Source organism: Canis aureus, chromosome 5 (genome assembly GCF_053574225.1).
Source record: "Canis aureus isolate CA01 chromosome 5, VMU_Caureus_v.1.0, whole genome shotgun sequence".
NCBI lineage: Eukaryota > Metazoa > Chordata > Mammalia > Carnivora > Canidae > Canis > Canis aureus.
In genome coordinates, this window is record NC_135615.1 from 8,375,515 (window position 1) to 8,397,286 (window position 21,772).

Sequence of the window (21,772 nt, forward strand, 5' to 3'; positions counted from 1 at the left end):
GTCAGCCAGAGGGTAGGGATAAAAAGAGGGAAAGACACTCCAGGTTGAGGGGTGGCCAATGCAAAGTCCCTGATGCAGAAAGAAGTGGCAAGCACTGGAGACTTGCTGGGGTGAGTGGATGTCCAACAGAGATCAGCTCACACACAGCTGTGGGGTCAAAATGAGGGCGCTCAACTGAATTTGAAGGTACCAGAACTTCGTGGAGGCATTTTAGGCAGGGAAAGGCATGAGGGGGCCAGGATCAGATACATTTTTTAGAGGATCACTTGAACTAGCGTGTAGAGGTCGGAGATTATACCCGTGGATGGTCAGAGAAAAGGAGTCAGCGAAATAGGGGATTAGGCTGAATGAACACATTATCTCAGCTCTCCCCTCTCGCACTGCCCACCGTGACTGGCATTACATGATCCCAGGCACCTTCTGGAAGGCAAACTGATCAGAATGCATCAGGCAGGCGAGTTTTCTCTTACTAAGATGCTAAAGGTGCTGAGGGGCTAGTGCTGGGCTATTGGCAGGCCACGGTAGCTAGTTTCTTGGTTTGTTTGCATTCCTTAATTTCCTTTGAGTCTTCCTAAGGAGGCCACTGCATTTTGAAGTTAAGCACCAAAGCATTTACCTCTCAAGGCAAGAGCAGCTTCATGGGTGTACAACCTATGCCCCATACAGGGCCCCACACTTAAAAGGGTTCCATGCTTGGATTCATGCTCTACTGTGGCTATCTTGAAATTCTTTTTCTTTCTTTCTTTCTTTTTTTTTCTTTCTTGCTTTCTTCCTTTCTTTTTCTTTTTCTTTCTTTTCTTTCTTTCTTTTTAGAGAGAGAGAATATGTGGGGTGGGGAGGAAGAGGGAGAGAAGGAGGGAAAGGGTAGGGAGGGAGGGAGAGAGAATCTTAAGCAGGTTCCCTGCTCAGCACAGAGCCAGATGTGGGGCTTAATCTCACAATCCTGACATCATGTCCTGAAGCTAAAATCAAGAGTTGGATGCTTAACTAACTGAGCCACCCAGGCACCCCTGTCTTGAAATTCTTAATGATTTTTGGACCAAGGTACACTGAAAATTAGGTAGCCTGATACATTAGGGAACCCTTTTGAGGATAGAATGGTCAGCTTCTTTCCCCTCTCTCTTGCTACTAAGGATACAAGGAGACCCCTCTTGGCAGGAGCACTATTGCATTATCTACACCCCTGCTCCTTGATACACCTCTCAAGACCTTCCGCAGAGGAAAACCGGAACAGGATCAGCACATAGATCTGTGCACACCCTTAAGAGCGGGATGTGGCTTCAGGGAGAGGACCAGCCTGGGTGTTCCATAGGAAACTCTCAGCTCACATTACATGCCGGAGAGGACACCCATTAACAGTTAATTGTCTCTTTGGCTTAATTTTTCTGTGCAAGCTCCCAAAGTGGTTTATTGCCAGATTTATTTTCCATAAAGACTGCTTCTGTAATAAACATTGGGATCTGGCTTTGGCACTTGGTGAACATATAACTTGATTAGAAAAATCATCCCTAAATCACTGCCTGGCCTGCCAAGACCTAGATAAATTCATATGGTCTTCAATGAAGTAGCTACCTGGTTGCTACACTCAGCAGAATATCAAGGGAAAATGTCTTCACTCTGACTTGATTAAAAAAAAAAAAAAAAAAAAGACTACACACTCAGTTTAGCAAAATAGCCAAGAAATAATATTACTTTAAGCAGCGGGGCCACGTTCATGGCCTCTACCATTTGGTCAACTTTGCAGCCCAGGGCAGATATAATACATTTGATGAATTGTCATTTTCCATTGCAAAAGGCAATAATCCTTGAAGAAAGTCAGAATCAAATTTCTATTTCTTGTTCAGGGTCATCGTGGTGGTAATATGTATAAAAATAGAGATGTAAGGGCTAATCTTTAAAAAAAAAACTTCCTTACATAGCTACTTAGTTCCAAATATAAATGTCCCCTCTTTTATTTCATATCATTCACTTTCCCCCTGCAAACTATCATTGCATATTAGCAATCGCCTCACAGGGTCCCCTCCCTTGACGCCAGCTCGCTGCTAAGACATCATTTAGTGCAGAGAAAAGACAATAGAAATTGCTGACACTAACGAATGTCAGATACTCTGTGATTTGCTACAGGAGAAAAGAAAAGTCAAAAAGCATTTGGAACAGGGACCCTGTACTCAGCACAGTGCGAGGCTCCTGGGGTCAGGAGCGCTGCATGTGGTTCCTGAGCTCCTAACGCATTTAAGGTATATTTTGGGGCCAAGGATAACAGACACCTAACAGTGGGATGAAAAGAGCGAAGAGGTATGTCACTGTGAATGCAGAAGGGGTTTAGGGAATAACTGCTGGCATCGAAGAGTGGACCGCGGTGGGAAGAGGGGAGGAAGACATGACTGAACAGGTGCTAAGGGACGCCCTGAGCTAAGTCACACACCCGTGTTCTCAGGTGTCTGTGCACTAGGGGGCAGCCAGGAGGAGAAAGTGGGACAACTGCTGCCCTCTCAAGGGACATTTTCCCCTGTCTGTCTCTCAACTGAACTAACAGATACATAATCCAAAGTAGCTGACTACCGAGTTGTGTTTTTTCTTTAAATAAAAGACTAAGATTTTATTTTATTTTATTTTATTTTATTTTATTTATTTTATTTTATTTTATTAAAATTTTTATGTATGAGATGGAGAGTGAGAGAGCACAAGCAGGAGGAGCTGTGGAGGGAGAGGGAGAAGCAGGCTCCCCGCTGAGCAGGGAGCCTGATGTGGAGCTCAATCCCAGGACCCTGGGATCATGACCTGAGCTGAAGGCAGACGCCCAACCGACTGAGCCACCCAGGCACCTCCCCCAGTTGTGTTTTTCTATAGGCAACCTCAGGGCAGGATTTTGCCTCCTGCTAATTCATGAAAAAGTGTCACATTTATTATTTTACTTGATGCTCAATGATCTTTGAAAGAGTTCCTGTCTCCAAGATATGTCCTCCTTCCCTGAGGAATTCCTCCCTGCCCACTTGGATAAGCCCCAGTCCCATATTGAGGGGAGGGGGAAGGACATGCATTGCAGCTACCCTGGGACAGTCCTGCTTTGCACCTGTTGTCCCGGGGTGATTATTAGTAGAAACCCCCTTTTTTACTTTCAAGCATATGCTGCTTTGAGCAGCTAAGTGCAGAGTCACCCACTCCCAACCCAGTCTCAGCTGACTGGACCAAGCAGTAGCCACACCTGATCTTGACTGGGCCCATTATAGTCTCTCTCTGAAAAACGGAGACCTGGGACAAAGGAGCTATTTTATTAGTGTTGAATGAGAATTAGAAATGTGAGGTCACATGAAGTTGTGTCTGAAATGGACAGGAAATGTGAAACAGAGAATTCAGAGGAAGGATGAGACAGATCTGTTCAGGAAAAGAGAGCTAAGAGATCCCCATGAGCCGAAAGATGGAGAGCAGCTCTCTGGCCCACTGGGCATCCCAGTTCCCGATTCCAGCACAATGAGGGGCCTTTCCCATTAATTCCTTCTACTTAGTTCCATTTTTGTTCTTGAACTAGTTTGAGACAACGTTGTGCCTTGCAAGCAAGCCACTACTGATACAGATCAGTTCTAACAGCTCCGTACCTTGGGCTGTTATGACGCTAGCACATTTATAATATCAGCAGTACATATATGTATTTCACAGATGAAACTCTCTTTTCAAAAATTATGGGAAGAGGTTATGATATAGAGTTCCTAAGATGGTATTTCACAAAGTTAGGGGCACCCAAATATGTCCCCTCTACTGAAATTGTTACTGTGTGTGGTATCATTATTACATGGGAAAGGAGATATATATTTTTTAAGATTTTATTTATTTACTCATGAGAGACAGAGAGAGAGAGAGAGAGAGAGAGAGAGAGGCAGAGGGAGAATCAGGCTCCATGGAAGGAGTCCGACATGGGACTTGATCCTGGGACTCCAGGATCACACCCTGGGTCAAAGGCAGGCGTTAAACCGCTGAGCCACCCAGGGATCCCCAGGGGAAAGGAGTTATTTTAACAGCAAAAAAGGGGGACAGGATACTCACACAATTTCAGATTTGGCCTACTAAAAAAGTCTTTACATTGGGAGTTATTCTCATTTTGGCTCAGGCCAAGCCTTTTCTCCCTAGGCATTGTCTACAGAATGGCATTTGGAGCCTCTACCTTAACCTTCTGAGCAGAGAGCTGCCCCTCTCTGGGGAAGACGTGTGGAGCAGTGAATGGTAGTAATGATACGAGAGCCATAGGAGTAGGATTCAAGGGTTTGGAAGGTTGGGTTTCCCTCTGTACTTCATGGGGAATCATGATACCAACCCATCTCCCTTTGTTTCTTTTACAACTTTCTAGATGTTTTCCCCAAATCCCCAGGTGACCCCAAACCTACAAACCCAGAGAAGTCATTTGGGGTCATGCACAAAGGCGTGGCTTGTTAAACCAGGCCACCTGAACTCCAATCATCCTTTCTACTCTTCCCTTCTTGGAGGGCTTTCTATCACCAAGTGATCCTGGGGTAACAGGCTTCCTGCAGGTCCCCTCTCTGTTTCATCTATAACATGTGCAGACTGGTCCTCTGGGAAGATTCTCCTCCTGATGGAGAAGTGAGGGGAGAGAGCCAGGAATGAAAGAACTGCTGCCTGCTGCACTGTGACTGTCATATGGGATTCTCATTTAAACCTCATTGCAACTCATGATACTGGTCACCATTGAGAAAAAAAATGCTTGCTTATTGAGATTTCCTTCAAATTATTTACCCTATTGCATTTGCTAGATAGAGATATGCAGCTTAACTAGCACTAGGATCTAACTTTCTACATTTACGACTTCAAGCACATGCAACACAGTTGCACAGCATTAATTTTTAAAAGACTGCCATACTTACATTCTATCATCATGAACAAATATTTGCTGAAATGTTCACCATGAGCATTATGTTATACTAGGAGATCAAATTTATTCTTACTCTGAAATGCTGTTGTATTTGGAGACCAAAGCCAAAGAGAAAAGAAAGTTAAAGCTAGAGGCACTGATGATGTGTTTCCATTCCCATTTTTCGGACCCCTTAAAGTCAAAATTGAAATACCGAGTCCAGAAAACAAAGCCTGCTAATGTAGCTTTACATAACATGATAACCATTGGGAATGGTGAGGTGTCTGGTTAGTCAGGCTATACGAGTCACTTCAAATTATGTTATATTTTGAACAAAACTCAACATTGCCTTACTAAAGTTTTAAATTTTTTTTTAATTTTTTATTTATTTATGATAGTCACAGAGAGAGAGAGAGAGAGAGAGAGAGGCAGAGACACAGGCAGAGGGAGAAGCAGGCTCCATGCACCGGGAGCCCGACGTGGGATTCAATCCCGGGTCTCCAGGATCGCGCCCTGGGCCAAAGGCAGGCGCCAAACCGCTGCGCCACCCAGGGATCCCTCCTTACTGAAGCTTTACATCATTCTAATTAATGCCCAATTCCCACAAAGAATTTGGAAATATGATGCTTCTCACACGCAAATGTATTTGGGATGACTCCTTATCCTAATAGTTGACCTTTGAAATGGGTTTCAACGGTACAGGTCCACTTATATTCAGATATTTTTGGATAAATACAGGACAGTACTCTAAGTGTATTTTCTTCTCCTTATGATTTTTTTAAAGATTGTTTATTTATTCATGAGAGACACACACACAGAGAGAGAGAGAGAGAGGCAGAGACATAGGCAGAGGGAGAAGCAGGCTCCATGCAGGGAGCCCGATGTGGGACTCGATCCCAGGACTCCAGGATCATGCCCTGGGCTGAAGGGAGGTGCTCAACCACTGAGCCACCCAGGCGTCCCTCATTATGATTTTCTTTATAATATTTTCTTTTCTTTAGCTTAGGGTATTATAAGACTACAGTATATAACACATATACAAAATATGTGTTAATCGACTTTATTGGCAAGGCCTCCAGTCAATAGAAGGCCATTGGTCATAAAGTTCTGGGGGAGTGAAAGGTTATACACACATTTTTGACTGTGTGTGGGGGGTCAGTGCTGCTAAACTATGAGTTGTTCAAGGATTAACTGTATTCATCAACTGACACGGTTAATTTAATAACAACATTCCAATGCTTTAATCCTATTTCTTGTACTTAGGAAGCTTTCAACTCAAACCTATTTAAAACTGACTCCAACTGAAGAGAACTTTCTAGTTGTTAGGTACTCCTGTGAAAGATTCAAGGAGCAAAATATTAGAAGTTAACAACAATGGATCATCCCCACAAGTCTGTTTTCTCTACCATCCCTGCTTCACACTGGCCTCAGGAGAATGAAGGATTGTCCCTAAGGAAAGTTGAAGTGTCTCCTTTGCTTAGAGCCCTTTCTACAAGCCACAGTGCCATCACTTGCCTCCCTTCTTTGCCTCTCCTTGTTTCCAATTTCTTTTCTCTTCTTTTCCAGATTCTCTTCCTTTCTTTCATTTAAGTGATATCTATGTTCAACATGGGTCTCAAACTCACAATCCCAAGATCAAGGGTCCCATGCTGCACTGACTGAGCCAGCCAGGTGCCCCTCCTCATTTTCAAATTCTGAGGCCTCTGCTAGGTTTGGGCCTGGGGATAGGGAGAATGACAAGAGCTCTCTGAGGCATATCTGGCTTCCATCCTGCCTCCGCCCTTACGTAAACCCACTCCAGGTGGCTGCATTTGTCTAGGCTGACATCCTCTCCCATCAGGTGGCCCACCTGCCTTTTTCAGTTGAGTCTGGGATGCAAAGCAGGTGTTTTTCAGAAGCAGCAGGCCTGGGTTCCATGAAGCTCCTTGGCTACTTCCCACAACACCTGTGGCGGATGGCCAGAAAAGCAAAACCCAAGCCCTTATCTCCTCAGAGTCGTTCCTATGCTGATGGCCAACCTGGGGAATAGACAGAGGACACCCACTGTTCTAGAATATGACAGCTGGATGTGAGCACTATAGTACAAATGTAAGAGAGAATGACTTGGTTCTGTAATAATTATGAAACTTTAGGGTGGGTCTGGTGTTCACGACTTAGAGAAGAAATCAACTTTTATTTTCAATAGAAAACTTGAGTACAGGTACCACGTGGTCCTGCTATGAGTATAGTATAAACATACACACAATTGATTGCTCAGTGCCCATCTGCGTGCCATGTGAGCAGCATGTGGATATATGCCAGCTTTACCAGTAATCAGGAACTCCTGGGCCTTACGACCAGAAAGACATATCTGCACAAACCCCACTCTAATGCCACCTTCCAGCTGTGCATACCTGAGATTCTTAGAAGTTTCTCCTGTCTTAAGTTTAGTTCTAAAAAATCAGTACTTCCCTTCCTCAGCTTGCACATAAGGTGGGAAAGCATTTTCTCTGGGATTTATTTTGATGAGTTATCCTTGATAAACTGAGTTTATACCCTGTTTCTTCAAGGGTAATATTTCAACCTTTTCTTCCCTTTTTCCACCAAAAGAGTACCCAGACATTTTTCATGATTTTCACCTGTGAAAACAAAGATGTTTGGTCTGGAGGAAAATCAGACGATTCAGCAGTTGAGCAAAGTACAACTGTGTTTTTTGTTTCCACGTTTTCCTTCCCCGTGTGTGTTACTTCATTATCAGATCAGAAAGATGAAAAGGCAGCGATGCCAAGTAGTCAGTGGCCACTGCCTCCCTGGCTAGAACCAGCCACAGGCATCCACAGGGCGAGGCAGGCAGAGCACTGCACCATGCAAGCCACGCCAGACCCCTCCACCAACCCCCTCTCATCATACAAAGCCCCCTTCCATGGATGCCAAGAAACAAATAACAAGGGTGCCTGGGGCAGAAAATGATGCTTTTTCATTACTTCAAGAAGCACCACACTACATTGATACTTGCTTTCAAGTTTTTCTTGTGTCAGATGAATCTTTCAAGATATTATTAACTTATCATGTCCACATAGCTGTCAGCAACAAACAAAAAAATTATGGAAAATCTACTCCTTTCCCTTATTTCCTGAAACAACTGCCAAGCCTTTGTGTCCTAAAATAAATCTTTCCAGGGGGAAGGTCTTTTCATAGTGTCTGTGTGCTACAGAGGCCACCAGAAAGACACACTCCCTACATTAGGCTTAGGAGGTAAAGACATTTGGAAAATAAATGCAGTGTTGTCTTACCACCCCCACCTGGCAATGGGTGAGGAGGAAGGTTGCTAACTGGGCAGGAAAAAGGGGGCAAATGACTTTGCAGGGCTGGCTAGAGGATGGTAGTTTTGTTTTTGGTGGTGGTGATGGCCATGGTGTTCTCCAAATTGTGGAGACCTGGACTCCGTTTACAAGGAGTGGCCCCACCAGACAGGACAGATGTGTGACATGCTTAGAGTGGCTGAAACCAGTGCCCAAGCTTAGGAGGCTTGGCGGACAGCCCCATGAGCCCACCTGCAGACTGTCTGCTTGGAGGCCACTTACTGAGACCCAGGAAACCCAGGAACCTCACCCAGCTTTATGGGACTAGATGCACTCCTTAGGATTTATGATCCCAAAGTGATAAGAATAAATTTCTCAGTAATTGCTGACACCAAGCCAATTTAATGTGATTCGCAAAAATTAGCAAGGTAAGACTTCCTATACTAGTGGGCCAGGGAGCAAATTTGTGTAGATGACATCTGTCATAGAGAATAAATAAACCTAGAGTCACATGGAAGGCTCACTAACAAATTACCATGGAGCCAAGCCATGAAATGTTATGCAGTCATAATCAGGGTTTTTTAAAGGATTTTTTTTTGCATATAACTTAAGAAATGGAAGCAATATACCCAAATATTAGCATTGGATTTCTTTATAAGGTAATAGCATGAGTAGCATACTTTCCCCATTATTTCTCCAAAATGAGAATAGACTGCTTTTACAAAAATATCAATCACTGGAATAAGCATGATATTTTTAAAGAGCAGATCAGAGGAAGGCAAGACTATCACAAAACATTTAGAAGCCAGAAAGATTCTTGTCTGTGGTGATACTCCTGCCCATTCTTGTCTTCTCAGATGTGTATTCCATATGATGAGATTCCAGGAAGAAGGACTCATCCTTCTAGCTAGCCCCTGAAATGAGGACACGAATTCATGGGGAAAACACGGGAATGAAGACACATTTTTCATTCTCATGCCATGCAAAATTCTGCAGGAATCCAGAATCGCGTGGACTTCCACTTCCATAAAAGATTGCAGCTAAGAAAGAAGAGCCAAAAGCCATCCATTACGTTCTAGACATGCAGATGATGCACTTTACCTTTTAAGGAGACAATATTCTCACATCTGTAGCTCTGTTTGTGCTCCTCTCACATCTATAGTTCTGATACCATTACTGTCACTTAACTTTAAAGCTCTGATTAGAATCTGAGTCCAGGTAAACTCGAAATTTTAGCAATTTTTTTTTACAGTCTTTTGAATATTTCCTATGTTTCAACCCCTTCCTAGTATGTAGATGATCTGTTTCTCATTTTCTTCCTCTGAGAGGTTTATCTGTGCCTAGAGAAGCAGCTAGAACCAGGTACCCTGCAGACCCTCACCGGGTCAGCACGCAGGGCAGCTGTTTCCACTTTCAGGATTAGCTGTCCACCCGCCACCTGCCCGCCTGGTGTCCTACCTGTAATACGACCCAGACTCGCTTCTGAAACAACACCTTGAATTGGCTCTTCTCAGACTTCCCTCCAAAGCCAGAATGAGACCAAGCCTTCTGAGAGAAGATAGGGCCAAGCTCGCCTCCCTCTGCCTTCAGCAATCTTTCATGGGGATAGAAAATTACACCCGGAGCAAGGTCCAAATCTGGATCTCATTAGCTCAGACCCTCACCCCTTTCAGACACACACTCCTGCAATTCTTATTTAGTGTCGTGCTTTCCTCGTGAAGGAGACAGTATGAAATAAAAAGGCTGAATGAAGAAGAACACCGCTGCCTACACACAACATAGCCCTGCCTTTGATGTGGATGGAAGTCCCTTTTCTGGAGGCATGAGCAGAACAATGGCACTTTTAGAATTTCAAACAAGGAAAATCATTTCACCTCCTGAAGGAGCACAAAGTATTACTTTGTGCCATAAGGAGAAAAATGTAGAATACATATAAAATGTTGCATATATTGGAAGGGCTGACCGTAAATTTAACATTCAAGCCAATTACAGTTAGCTATACTCTAAGTTTGTCTCCTCCTACTTTGAGGTTTTGCCTTCAGATTTTTAGTTGATCCACCTAAGGTAGCTATCTCTTTACCCGCAAGCTGCCTTGAATCAATCACTGAGTCTCTCTCTCTCTCTCTCTCTCTCGTTTTATTTTGCAACAAGAAGGTGTGTATTATAAGCAAATAAGTTTTCCCAGGCTGGGGCTCCCACCGTCCTCATCAGGAGAAGTCTGAGCAAAGCAGCAGATGCCTTTACAGTTCTGAGAGCCAGGAACGCACTTAAAAGGCTTCGGGATAAAAGGTGTCCAAGTCCAGACTGCTGTTATTATGGTGATGAAAGGCAAGGGGCCTGCTAGCCGGCTTTGAAATTGCAAGTAAAAGACAACCAGCACAACACAGAGTGCGAAGCAGGCCCCCCAGAAGGCCGACCAACAAAGCCATTTGTAAGTTCATCCCCAGGCCCAGGCTGCAGTGGGGTCTCTACAGCTGAACTGCGTTGTTGTGAAACCAAAGAGGCTTTCCGCTAGCAAGAAAAGCCTGTCCTGGGAGATCTGAAGGGGATCCTCCATCACCTCCCGCAGAAAGGAGGTCCCCAGGGAGGTGGATGGAGCTGTGGGGGGACACTGGGGTGCCTGAGGCCACCACACCTTCAAGTGCTGTGGCCAGACCCACCTGAGACCTCTTAAAAGTAGGATATGCTGATACTTTCCAAATCACATTCCCAAACACATACACACACCATCACCACCACCAGCTGCCCTCCCAGTGTCCCTGGAATGCTTTTCAAATAAACAAATACCTGTGCAAAGTTCTAGTTTTAGGCTAAAGGTTCTTTTTTCCCTTTAGAGCTGCTCTAGGGAAGCATATCAGGGCTTGATAAGATGGAAGACAGGATTTAGAATGAGAACATTTTCTTTTTTATCACATTCTTCTTACAGAACGCAGGCTCCAGGGGCATCTGGGTAGCTCAGTGGTTAAGCGTCTGCCTTTGGCTTAGGTCATGATCCTAGGATCCTGGGATCTAGTCCTGCATTGGGCTCCCTGCAGGGAGCCTCCTTCTCCCTCTGTCTGTGTCTCTGCCTCTCTGTATGTGTCTCTCGTGAATACATAAATAAAATCTTTAAAAAAGAACGATGTGAATCAATTTACTTTGTGCCTCAGTTTCCCCATTTGTAAAATGGGAACCACAGCACACCCACCCCATGGGTTGCTGTGAGAAGTTAATACTTGTAAAGCACTTAGAACAGTGGCTGGCAAATATTAAGTCCTGTATGAGTGTGTCCATTCCTCTCATTTTTATTACTAAGATGCATATCAGTAAAATGATCTGGAGCCAACACCGGTCGTAAAGGAGCTGCCTTGAGCAAGCTGGGGAGGAGGGGGTCTTGCTGGAGAGCCCCCGCTTCAGATGATGTGCCATGATCCTACCTTACTGCTGCATTACTGTTGATTCCACAGCTCATTTTGTGGAAAGTAATAAATATTTCGGGGCAAGCATGCAATTAGTATTAACTTTAATATTAACTCTCACAATTTAGCGCACACACACACACACATTTCAGAACGCTGCAAGCATTTGGTTTTGATGGGTTTAAGTCAAGGCTTGGAGGGAACTGGGGAAAAGACAGCCAGTCCGGTTTAGTGGCTGCTACTGATTAGAATGCCACACGCAACAGAATAAAAAGGCAGGAGGTGAGGTACAACTCAATGCAGAAAAAGAAAAGGTGGAGTACTAACTCGCTGAGATGATTCAATTTTCATCAAGTACCTTTGAATGTCAAGTTCTGCCTGAAGAGAGATCAGCATGCACTGCAAAGCCTGCATGATAGGAGAAAAAGAGAGAGAGAAAAGATAGAAAAGAAAAGGGTGAAAACATGGAGAGACAAAGAACAGGTTGACCAAAATGGACCGACCATCTATTCGTTCATGATGAAAACATAGGTACAGTTAACCCCTGTTCCCCTCAAGGAAGGAGAAAGCGGTGACAGTCCCACCCTTATGGTTTAGAAAGAAATGCTGAAAGCAAACCCTGAGTGACAATGAGTTTTCCCTAAAATATCTTGCCACAGGCAGATATTTAAATTCATCTTGTCACTGGAGAACATGTCACATTGGCCAATTGTCCTGAGGTTGTCCCAAGGCTGCAGGAGAGCTATCAGAGCTTGCCAAACTACACTGAAATAGCTTCCTTAGGCTGACTGCAGTTTGGTGGTGAACCCAGCCCGCCATCTTGATTGGCACTGGCCATTGGGCTTCTCTACAAAGACTGGCCTGTGAGCACAGTGCTCTGTGCCTCTGCTCCGCCACTCAAGCTAACAAGACTCTCATAAACAGACCCAAGGTGAATACATAAAGAAACAGAAGATCAGGATTACGGCTAAGGGAACTAATTCTATCACTGAAGCCTGGGTAACCCTGGAGTATATGCCTCAGTTTACTATGCATCTGTTGCCAGTATTTAAATATTTCAGTTCTTGTTGAGCCACTGATGAATAATTTTTGACAACTTTATTTTTTAAATATTTGTTAAAAACCAATGGTGGAAAAATATGTTTGTGTTTTAAGAAACAAAAATTTCCATAGTCCTCATGAACAAAGGACTTACTCTCGAATCCAAAATCAGCCAGTGAGAGCTGAAGGCAGGGTCTCAGAGAAATATACCTGTACACCCACGTTCACAGCAGCATTATTCACAATGCCAAGAGTGGATAAACCCAATTGTCCACCAATGGATGAATGGATAAACAAAATATGGTATATTCATATGACAGATGATTATTTGGCCTCAAAAAGCAAAGAAATACAGACATACGCTGCAACACGAATGAGCCTTCAGAACGCTACATGAAGTATAATAATCCAACACAAAAAGATACACCCACTGTAAGAGTCCATTTATATGAGGTGCCCAGAGTAGTCAATTCAAGACACAAAGTCAAATGATGGGCACCAGGGAGGGGCTGGCAGGAGAAGGGGATGGGAAGGTGTTGATAAATGTGAGCAGAGTTTCAATTTTGTAAAAGGAAAAGCGTGCTGGGGATTGGTTGTACAACACTGTAAGTGTAATTACACTGCTGAACTGTACACTTAGAAAATGTTTAAGACGGTAAACTTTATGTCACAAATATTCTACCACAGTTAAAAAGAAAAAAGAAAAAGGCACCTGCAGGGAGCCTGCTTCTCCCTCTGCCTGTGTCTCTGCCTCTCTCTCTGTGTCTCATGAATAAATAAATAAAATCTGTAAGAAAAAAAAAGGAAAGAAAAAAAGGGGGAAATCGGCCAGTGAGATGTCCTGGCTTGATGCATCCATGACTGCAGGTGCACACAGATATATCCATACAAATGACCAACATATAGGAGGCCTCTAAGTCTCGCCATAATTGCATTATATGATATCCGTGATCCATACCACCATTATAGATACAGAGATGATACTATATATAATATGTGTTTTTCTTTTATTTCTGAATGATTTTATATTAGTTAGAACCCAGTTTCACATATCGGACACAAATCTCTGTAAGAAAAAGAACATTTGAGTACAGATGGCTACATCCTAAAGCCAAAAGATAGGTCTCCCAACAAGAACTGTACTAAAATAGTCTACCCAGAATGCTTTCAGAGGTGGGGTATAAAAAGGAAAAGAACTCGAAGGGACTTTTAAGAGAAAAGGAGAGTGACACCATTAGAAGAGCTATTAGCTAGAATGACCTCATAAAAGCCCTTTTCTGGGTAAATATATTCTCCCCAGAAAGGTGAGGGTTGCTGTAGGGCCTCGGATTCTTTACAGACTTCATCAGCTATGAAAGAAATCTCCTGAAGTAGATCACAAATAATAAAGCCCTGTAGGTACATGATAAATAAAAGTGCAAGATAAAAACAGGATGATAGATTTGAAGAGCTGTTGTGGACACGAAAGGGGGAGAGCATGCAGAAAACTGAAGCTGGCACCACAATGAGATGGGGAGTAAAATGGGCCGAGGGTAGAGAACCCAGGAAATTGAGAGAAACAGACAGAGAGAGAGAAAGAGAGAGAGGGCCCTGCCCAGTGGGGGTGGATAACAGAGAGCTATAGTAGGGGAGACCAGCACCCCAACAAAGAGGCTGCCAGCAGGGCACACACCCCAACCTCTCTCTGGATGGGGGACTCTCAGCAGAGGATGAGATGCAAGAGCTCCCACGTAAAAGGGGCTCCAGAACTCTTGAGGCCACAAGAACCTGAGCTCTATAGCTCTATAGACAGATACATTGTCCCGGGATTACCAAATTAAACTCACAGAAAACATCCTCACTTCTCAGCAGGTAGCGCTGCTGGGCAAAATGTTTGGAGCTCCACTGACCTACTCTGGGTTAAATCAAGTGTGCAGGGACGCCTGGGTGGCTCAGCGGTTGAGCGTCTGCCTTTGGCTCAGGTCATGATCCCAGAGTCCTGGGATCGAGTCCCGCATTGGGGTCCCTGCAGGGAGCCTGCTTCTCCCTCTGCCTGTGTCTCTGTGTCTCTCAGGAATAAATAAATAAAATCTTTTTTAAAAAAATAAATAAATCAAGTGTGCAGAACTCAGAAGTCTTATTTACAGATTTGACCATAAAATAGAAAATTGTCCCTAAAAAACCAAAAAATTCAGTGTGGGAATGGGGTAGGAGCGTCTCTGAGTCACTTTGGAGGATTATCATGGAGATCAGTGGTTTATGGTCATCATAAGGCTATGTTAACTGAGGGAATGTAACCAGGGAAAACGCAAGACTCACCACCTCAAGGCAAAAGCTGTGGTGGCAATCATCATAATGCCATAAAAATTAAACAGAAGGACGTTTTGATAATTTCAAAGGCCCCCTAGTAAATCCAATGGCTATCATTAAGAGAAAAATAGTCAAGCGAAACTACAGAGGGGCTTGTTTCATAGAAGGGTGCTTGAGATCTCTTCCAAAGGCTAGTGTAGCAGGAGAAGAAACAGGCTCAAAGATTTTCTTCCCAAGAACAGAAAAAGAGAGTGCTGATGAGCCTGAGAAGGGCACATGAGGAATAGTAAGTGTTGAATGAATGCCTTTCGTTCTATCTCTTTCTGAGTTTTCTAGAATAAAGATAATTATATAATAATAATAGGGAAAAGAAGAAGAGTGTTGGTAAAGGTGGCAAAAAGGAAATGTAGGTCCCTCAGGAGTAAGAATGAGAGAGAAACTATAAGGGACTTTGGAGATTTGCTAAAACTGGAAAGCTCTCCAAAGGTTCCGGTTTTGAACAGAAATTGAAGATTTTCTGATACTCTTTCCTTCCAGTCAACTTTCGACTATTCAGAGGGGTAATTTAAGCAGTTTGAAGACTAACTGTGGTCAAAGAAAATGCATTCATGAAAAAAAATGACAAGATCTCGTGAAAACATGTCTGTATTAGGAGTTCCCCAGAGTTTGTAATTATACAGTAATCACTGAGCTGTCCACCGTTATCTTCTCCTAACAAGAAGATCTAATTGCCAGAGACTTAACTTAGAATTTTCTTCATGTTTCTAAATTTATGGACCCGTATTTCCTCTTCCTCCTCTCTCATTGCCAACACCCTTGTTCTTTATTTGACCAATGGAGAATTATCAGTATTAGTTTCCACTTAGTTCAAGATTCAAGGGATGCAAAGTGCTATTTTTATCCAATTTCTGAAAGCCTTCTGTCTCCTGCTCTTGGAACCACATAGCAGCTATTTAATTTCTGTAAGCCTGACTTTCCTTATCTGGAAAGTGAGGACAATAATAGTATTTACTTCACATAGTTGTTATGAGGATCAAATGGGAGTGAGGCATGGAAACCAAGAGGCACAATTCCTGGCACAGCCTAACAAGGCAAATGCTAGGAACTTGAAACTTTTATTAAAACAACTGCATTCCCCCAAAGATGCTTTACTTACACTAATAAGGCAATAAGTATCTAATGCCTTAAAATTTTGCATTTCCTTTTGATTCAGCCATTCTATTCCAAGCAACTGACTTTAAAGGAAATAATCCACAATAATCCACAAGCGTGCACGCAATGGAATCCACCAAACTAAGCAACCACTAACAATGACGAAGAAGCAGACCCTGTAACCACACAGAATGAAGCTCATACATAGAATTCAGTGGGGAAAATCACCGAAGGTAAAATGACATGTGTTTGCATTTCCTTAAGTCTGTATTCCCGGAAAAAAATAGGACATACACCAAAATGTTAATCCCCATGGGTTGTGGGATTGTGATTTTTCACTCTTAATCTGTTCTTTCTAGCATTTCTAGAATATACATGTATTACTTTTGTACTTAAAAAAATTTTTTTTTCAAAGTTGCCTAGGATTTGGGATTTGTGCTTGCTTTTCTGATTCATTTCTTCCTCCCCCAAAATGAAACACTGAGATGTAATGAGCACTGGGTGTTATATGCAACTGATGAATCACTGAATTCTACCTACAAAACTAATAATATCCCATATGTTTATTAATTCAATTTAAATACATTTTTAAAAATGAAGCAATGAATATGATATAAACAGCTACAGATGAATTTAAAACAAAATCAGGGGCACCTCGGTGGCTCAGATGGTTGAGTGTCTGCCTTTGGCTCAGCTCAAGATCCTAGGGTCCTGGAATCCAGCTCCAGTCTGGCTTCCTGGTCAGAAGGGAGTCTGCTTCCCCCTCTCCCTCTGCCCTTCCCCTGCTTGTACTCTCTCTCTCTCCCTATCAAATAAATAAAATCTTTAAAAAATAAAAAATAAAACAAAATCAGAAAACAAGATTTTATTCACTTGATAGCCTTAAAAATGGGAAGAACAATAAGATAATATCTAAATGCAGTCTTTTTATCAACTTGTAAGCTTGTCAAGCACTTGATTAAGTATCAGTTGCACCACGAGGGGGCGCCTTGAACCTAAAGCGTACAATAAATGTCCCTAGCATGATGGAAAGAAACAGCTGAAATCCCAAACTTTGGTGGCAACACTCCATACTGATGGCTTTGAGTCAATCTTCATCTCTTCAAAATGCCCCAGAGTCCCTTGTACAGTGCACTTTGGCTGTATGCAACCAGTAAGAAAAAAGCCACAACAACAACAGGGTGACTGTTTGTGTCCTTAACACCAATGACTGCAGGGAGTTGATTTCTGCCAAGTCTAATAAGTTGCTATCGAAGAAATAAAAATTAGTAGCTCCTGTGACACAAAACAAAGAACACAACAAAAGCAAACATTGGGGAAATTATCTCCGAAGTAATTCTATCCTAAAGACACACAATTCTGGGGCACTTGGGTGGCTCAGTTGGTTAAGTGTCTGCCTTCTGCTTAGGTCATGATCCCAGGGTCCCTGCTTGGTGGTGAGTCTGTTTCTCCCTCTCCCATTCCCCCTGCTTGTGCTTGTTCTTTCTCTCTCTGTAAACAAATAAATAAAATCTTAAAAAAAAAAAAAAAAGACACACAGTTCTATCAGTTACTTGGGGACTAAAGCAATTTCAGGTTATTTGGGGTAAAAAAAAGTTGCTAACTCCATTGAGAGACCCAATTGTAACATAATTCCTTCCTAAAAATATTTAAAATATTAAATATGGAATAAAAGGTAGCCTTGTGAGACTTTGTGAGTCATGTTCAGTTTTATAATTGATTAACAATAATCTTAAAACAAGATAGAGTCTGAGGGACTCTCAAGAGTAAACAGACAAACAAACAAAAAAGCTGCACTATCTCAAAAAGAAAAAGATTCAGGGCAGAAATCCTAGGAATTTGGAATTTCCTGAGAATTCTAAGTAATTCTACAGTTAATTTAGGACAGTGATTGGGGGGTATCACTTTTGGAGAGAGAGAACTGGCCTTGTCAGGTTCAAGCTCAACTCTCAAAACGTCTTGTGCACCTCACCTTGGAAACGCTGCCTCGGTTATGTGTCGTGCAGTTCCTCATCCTTAAAGTAGTTAGATAATATTTATGTTACAGTTTCGTTATATGAAATGAGATTACTTCTGAAAACATGCAAATCTGTGCCTAGCAAACAAAAACGCAATACCTGGCTTATTAATAAGAGCCTGAGAAATATTAGGATGGCCACACCTCCTGTGCTAGTCTGCCGTCAAGGGAAGTGTCTAAACCCCTCTGGACCCCGATGGAGGTAGGGAGTCTGATGTTTGAAAAATAAAAAACAACTAAATTTGTCAACTTATGCATAGAGTGGACTGTTGGCTTTCAAAGTAGTGAGTTTGCACGGTTACACAGTTATTTCTATGACCTTGCCATGGCCTCCAAAAACAGATCGCAAAGTATGCCAGGAAACCTGCCCCACTCCGGGCAGACGCCCAGCCAGTTCACGCTCTAGCCACACCCGTTTGTGGCCAGTGTTCCGACTGGGGCAGCCTGTGGGGCAGCAGCTGGGAAATACTGTAGTATTAACCTTAGTCATTCTTCTTCAATTCTGGTGTTTCAAACTCCACCCTTCTTAACTCACAGAATATGAGACTAAATGATGCCACATCTCTGAGAGATCTGAAAAGGTTAGGTCTCATGCAAACGGAAGGTGGCATTAGGATAAACAAATGCACCAGCTCCCTAGTTACAAGATGACCGAGATGACGGAGATGACCCTTGTAGATCTCAGAGGGCTTTCCTAAGAGGTCTTTCCTCCACATTCCTGCTTAACAAAGAAGGAAAAGGAAGTGAAGTGCCCCACATAGTGTTATATGAAATGTCTGGGAAGAGTTACGCCAGGTCAGCCCCCATAAAGATGGCAGGTATCTTGGAACTGCCACCACCAAATGTCATCTATGGACATCGGGATGACCGGTTCCTTGAGAATTCCGCCGATTTTTCTTCCATAGCACTTAATGCTACCTGGCACATCAGATATTTCACTTACTTGCTTGTTTCTTGTCTGTGCCCTCTTACTCCCCAAGTAAGCACTAGGAAGGGCAGGGATCTCTCCAGTGCTCAGACTTCACTTCCAGAATGAACAGAAAATCTGGAAGGAGGGAGGCACTGGTGCTCTGGGAGCCTTGGCTTTGGCAGACAGCTTGATTTAAGGGCTTATCTCCTGTCCCTAAACTACTTCAGATGCAAGGAGTTCAGGTGCCAGGAACCGGCCCAGAAACTCACTAATGCTCACATCATCCTCCCCAGCCAACCTGCAGGACTGTCCCTAGCCATGGCTCACGCTCCCTCAAGAGCATTCCAACTCATCACCCTGACTTCCTGCATGCTTTAATGCTTCTTGGCTACTCTCACACCTTCTTGGAAGGAGGAGAATCTCCATCTGATATGGAATTTCTGTTTGGCAGAGTTTTCTTTCCCTTCAATTTCCACCAAAACTTTCCTCCTCTGGAACGTTAAAACTCAAGGGAAGCAAAAATAGTTAAAACCCCTAAAAAGGGCCTCTGAACCCCAGGTTTCTATTTCTCCTTCATTATTCCAAAACTCTGTAAAACACTCCATCCTTGCCTGGAGAGCTGTTGCTGCAAGGGAGTGATGCTTCCTGCTGGGATGGCAGTGCCTCCATTGGGCCATGATCTGACCAGGCCTTGCTTTAGAAGCAGCCTCTTTGCACTTGAAATGCAACCAAAGGTACAAATTTAATAGGGAAGAAAGAGGGGATAACTGAATTTTAATAAGTAGGAAGGTAGGGTAAAAAATGGGATCTTTTACTGAAACAAGTTGGGAATGCACTGCACTTTTGATTTGTTCTTCTCCAGAGAAAAGAGCCACAGAAACTAGAATCCCTTCAATCCGGACCAATTTGTCTCTGAAGCAAGGTGACTTACACCACCCAGACCAGCTAAAAGATGCCTCTGAGCATCTTGTCTTCCCCTACCTACAGTGCAGGAGCACTGGCCTTTGCATACCTCTACTCCAGAAATTTCCAAAATGGTTGGAGGTGATATACATGGGGCATTTGCAGAATAACAGCTCACGCCATTCTGTAAGGGAGACATGAGGCTCAGTGGTCCAGAAAGCACTGGGCAGAGTTGGAGTCTCGGTTCTATAAGCTTCTCCAGGCACTCAACATAACTCAGGCATCTGTCTGGTCCTCAGTTTCCTTATGTGTAAAATGAAGAGTTGGATTCGAGCTCTATGGCTGACCTCAGCTTTGGGTTGCTGAGGCATACTGTCTCCTAACATATGCTCCACAGCAGAGCACTCTACTCACAGTCATGACTGAGGAACGCCGAGTGCGTAGGCCAGAGCTCCAAGCGCCGGTGGGGAGAACCTGGCTACAGGCCTAGGTTCAGTGCTCCATCACCGCTCGACTTTGAATAAATTACTTGAGCTGACCTTGGGCTTTGTATTGGGCCCGTTAAACCACTAACATTCACTTTCCCTCTCTGCAAAACAGCAACAACCATCCTGCCTGCTTCACAACATCACCAAGAAGTACAAGGGGAAGTAAATTGGACAAAAGTCACTGTTGAGTGTGAGGCTTTAATAATAATAATAATAATAATAATAATAATAATAATAATAAGCTATAATAATAATAATAATAATAATAATAATAGAGTAGTGTTTTTCTTAACAAGGAGTTGGAGGCAGGCAGCAGGCACACACAGACAAGAATTCTTAGAATGTTCTGCTGCTGAAGAAGGGGGTCTGGTTCTGTTTCACTCTAGGCCACTTAGCTGCTGGGATGGAAGGCCTTTCAACATGCAGCCTCAACTCATGAGCAAACAAAGATTATGGTGGTGGATGTTAGCTTCCTATCCACAGCTGGGGGCCTGGGCCCTGACACTTGCTGTCCTGAAACCCTAAGGCCCATCTGTTGTGAGGCTGCAACCTCCCTGACCCCAAGGCGAGCTGCTATTCTGATCTCCGATTCTCTGCTGCCACATATGTGCTGAGCTCCTGGGACGGGGCTCAGCCAACCGGCCAGCCCTCTTCAGCCCATATCACCCAGGAGCTCAGGGCTGGAACCTGGCCTCATTTCCCTCATTTCTGGCCTATCAGTCGCCAGAAACAGCCAAATATACTTTTGGGGTTGAAAATTATTGTGAGGGCCGCGGGGCTCCTAAAAAAAGAGAAAATTATTGTGAAAGCTATAAGCTTTATTGGGAAAAATGCCTTCTTACACAAATACTATTCTTGACAGTGTCATTTCACTGCTAACGTCAATTAAATAAGTAAATGGTGCCATTTCTCAAATTCAAAGATGGATTGATATTATTTAAACAGACAAGGGCCATCATCAGTTGCTAGTTTGTGCAGTAAAACATTATAATTATAATTAATACAATGTAACCCGGGCCATAATTACAAATTAGTATTTTTAACATTGCAATTAAGGAAAATAATCTGGTGGAGCAGAAAGAAAACAACCCAGCTAGAGCTCTCTAGCATGGTTTCGAAGCTACGAGAGTTCATACATTCTTCCAGTTGGATGAATGAATGTTTGTTGTCATTTTTAACATCCAGTTAAATTTTTTGTTCATAAAACAAGTAAAGATTTCAATCTTTTGAAACAAAAGATTGGATTTTAGGAGTTCTTGAAGAAGTGTAATATGCATCCCTGATTATTACAATGAATTAAAATAGAACGTGCACACGTAACAATTCAACTCTAAGCAGACTTTGCTAATTGTCTGAAAATAGCAGGAGCAAAAAGTTGAAAACAGTCTCCAAATACACCAACAGCCTCTGGCCCTACAGTGAAAAACTGGAG

At 43.1% G+C, this 21,772-nt stretch overlaps 1 protein-coding gene across 13 annotated transcripts in view; it reads right to left on the reverse strand.

Annotated features, from left to right (window-relative positions):
- KIAA1217 (KIAA1217 ortholog) overlaps positions 1-21,772 on the reverse strand; it is a 433,991-nt gene that overhangs the window by 137,056 nt on the left and 275,163 nt on the right. For 2 of the 13 annotated variants that reach the window (XM_077896782.1, XM_077896785.1), the window contains exon 3: positions 11,868-11,948. The exons of the other annotated variants lie outside the window; for them this stretch is intronic. In XM_077896782.1, the coding sequence (XP_077752908.1) occupies positions 11,868-11,948 (81 nt within the window). The remainder of the gene's footprint in view (positions 1-11,867; positions 11,949-21,772) is intronic. 13 annotated transcript variants of the gene reach the window in all.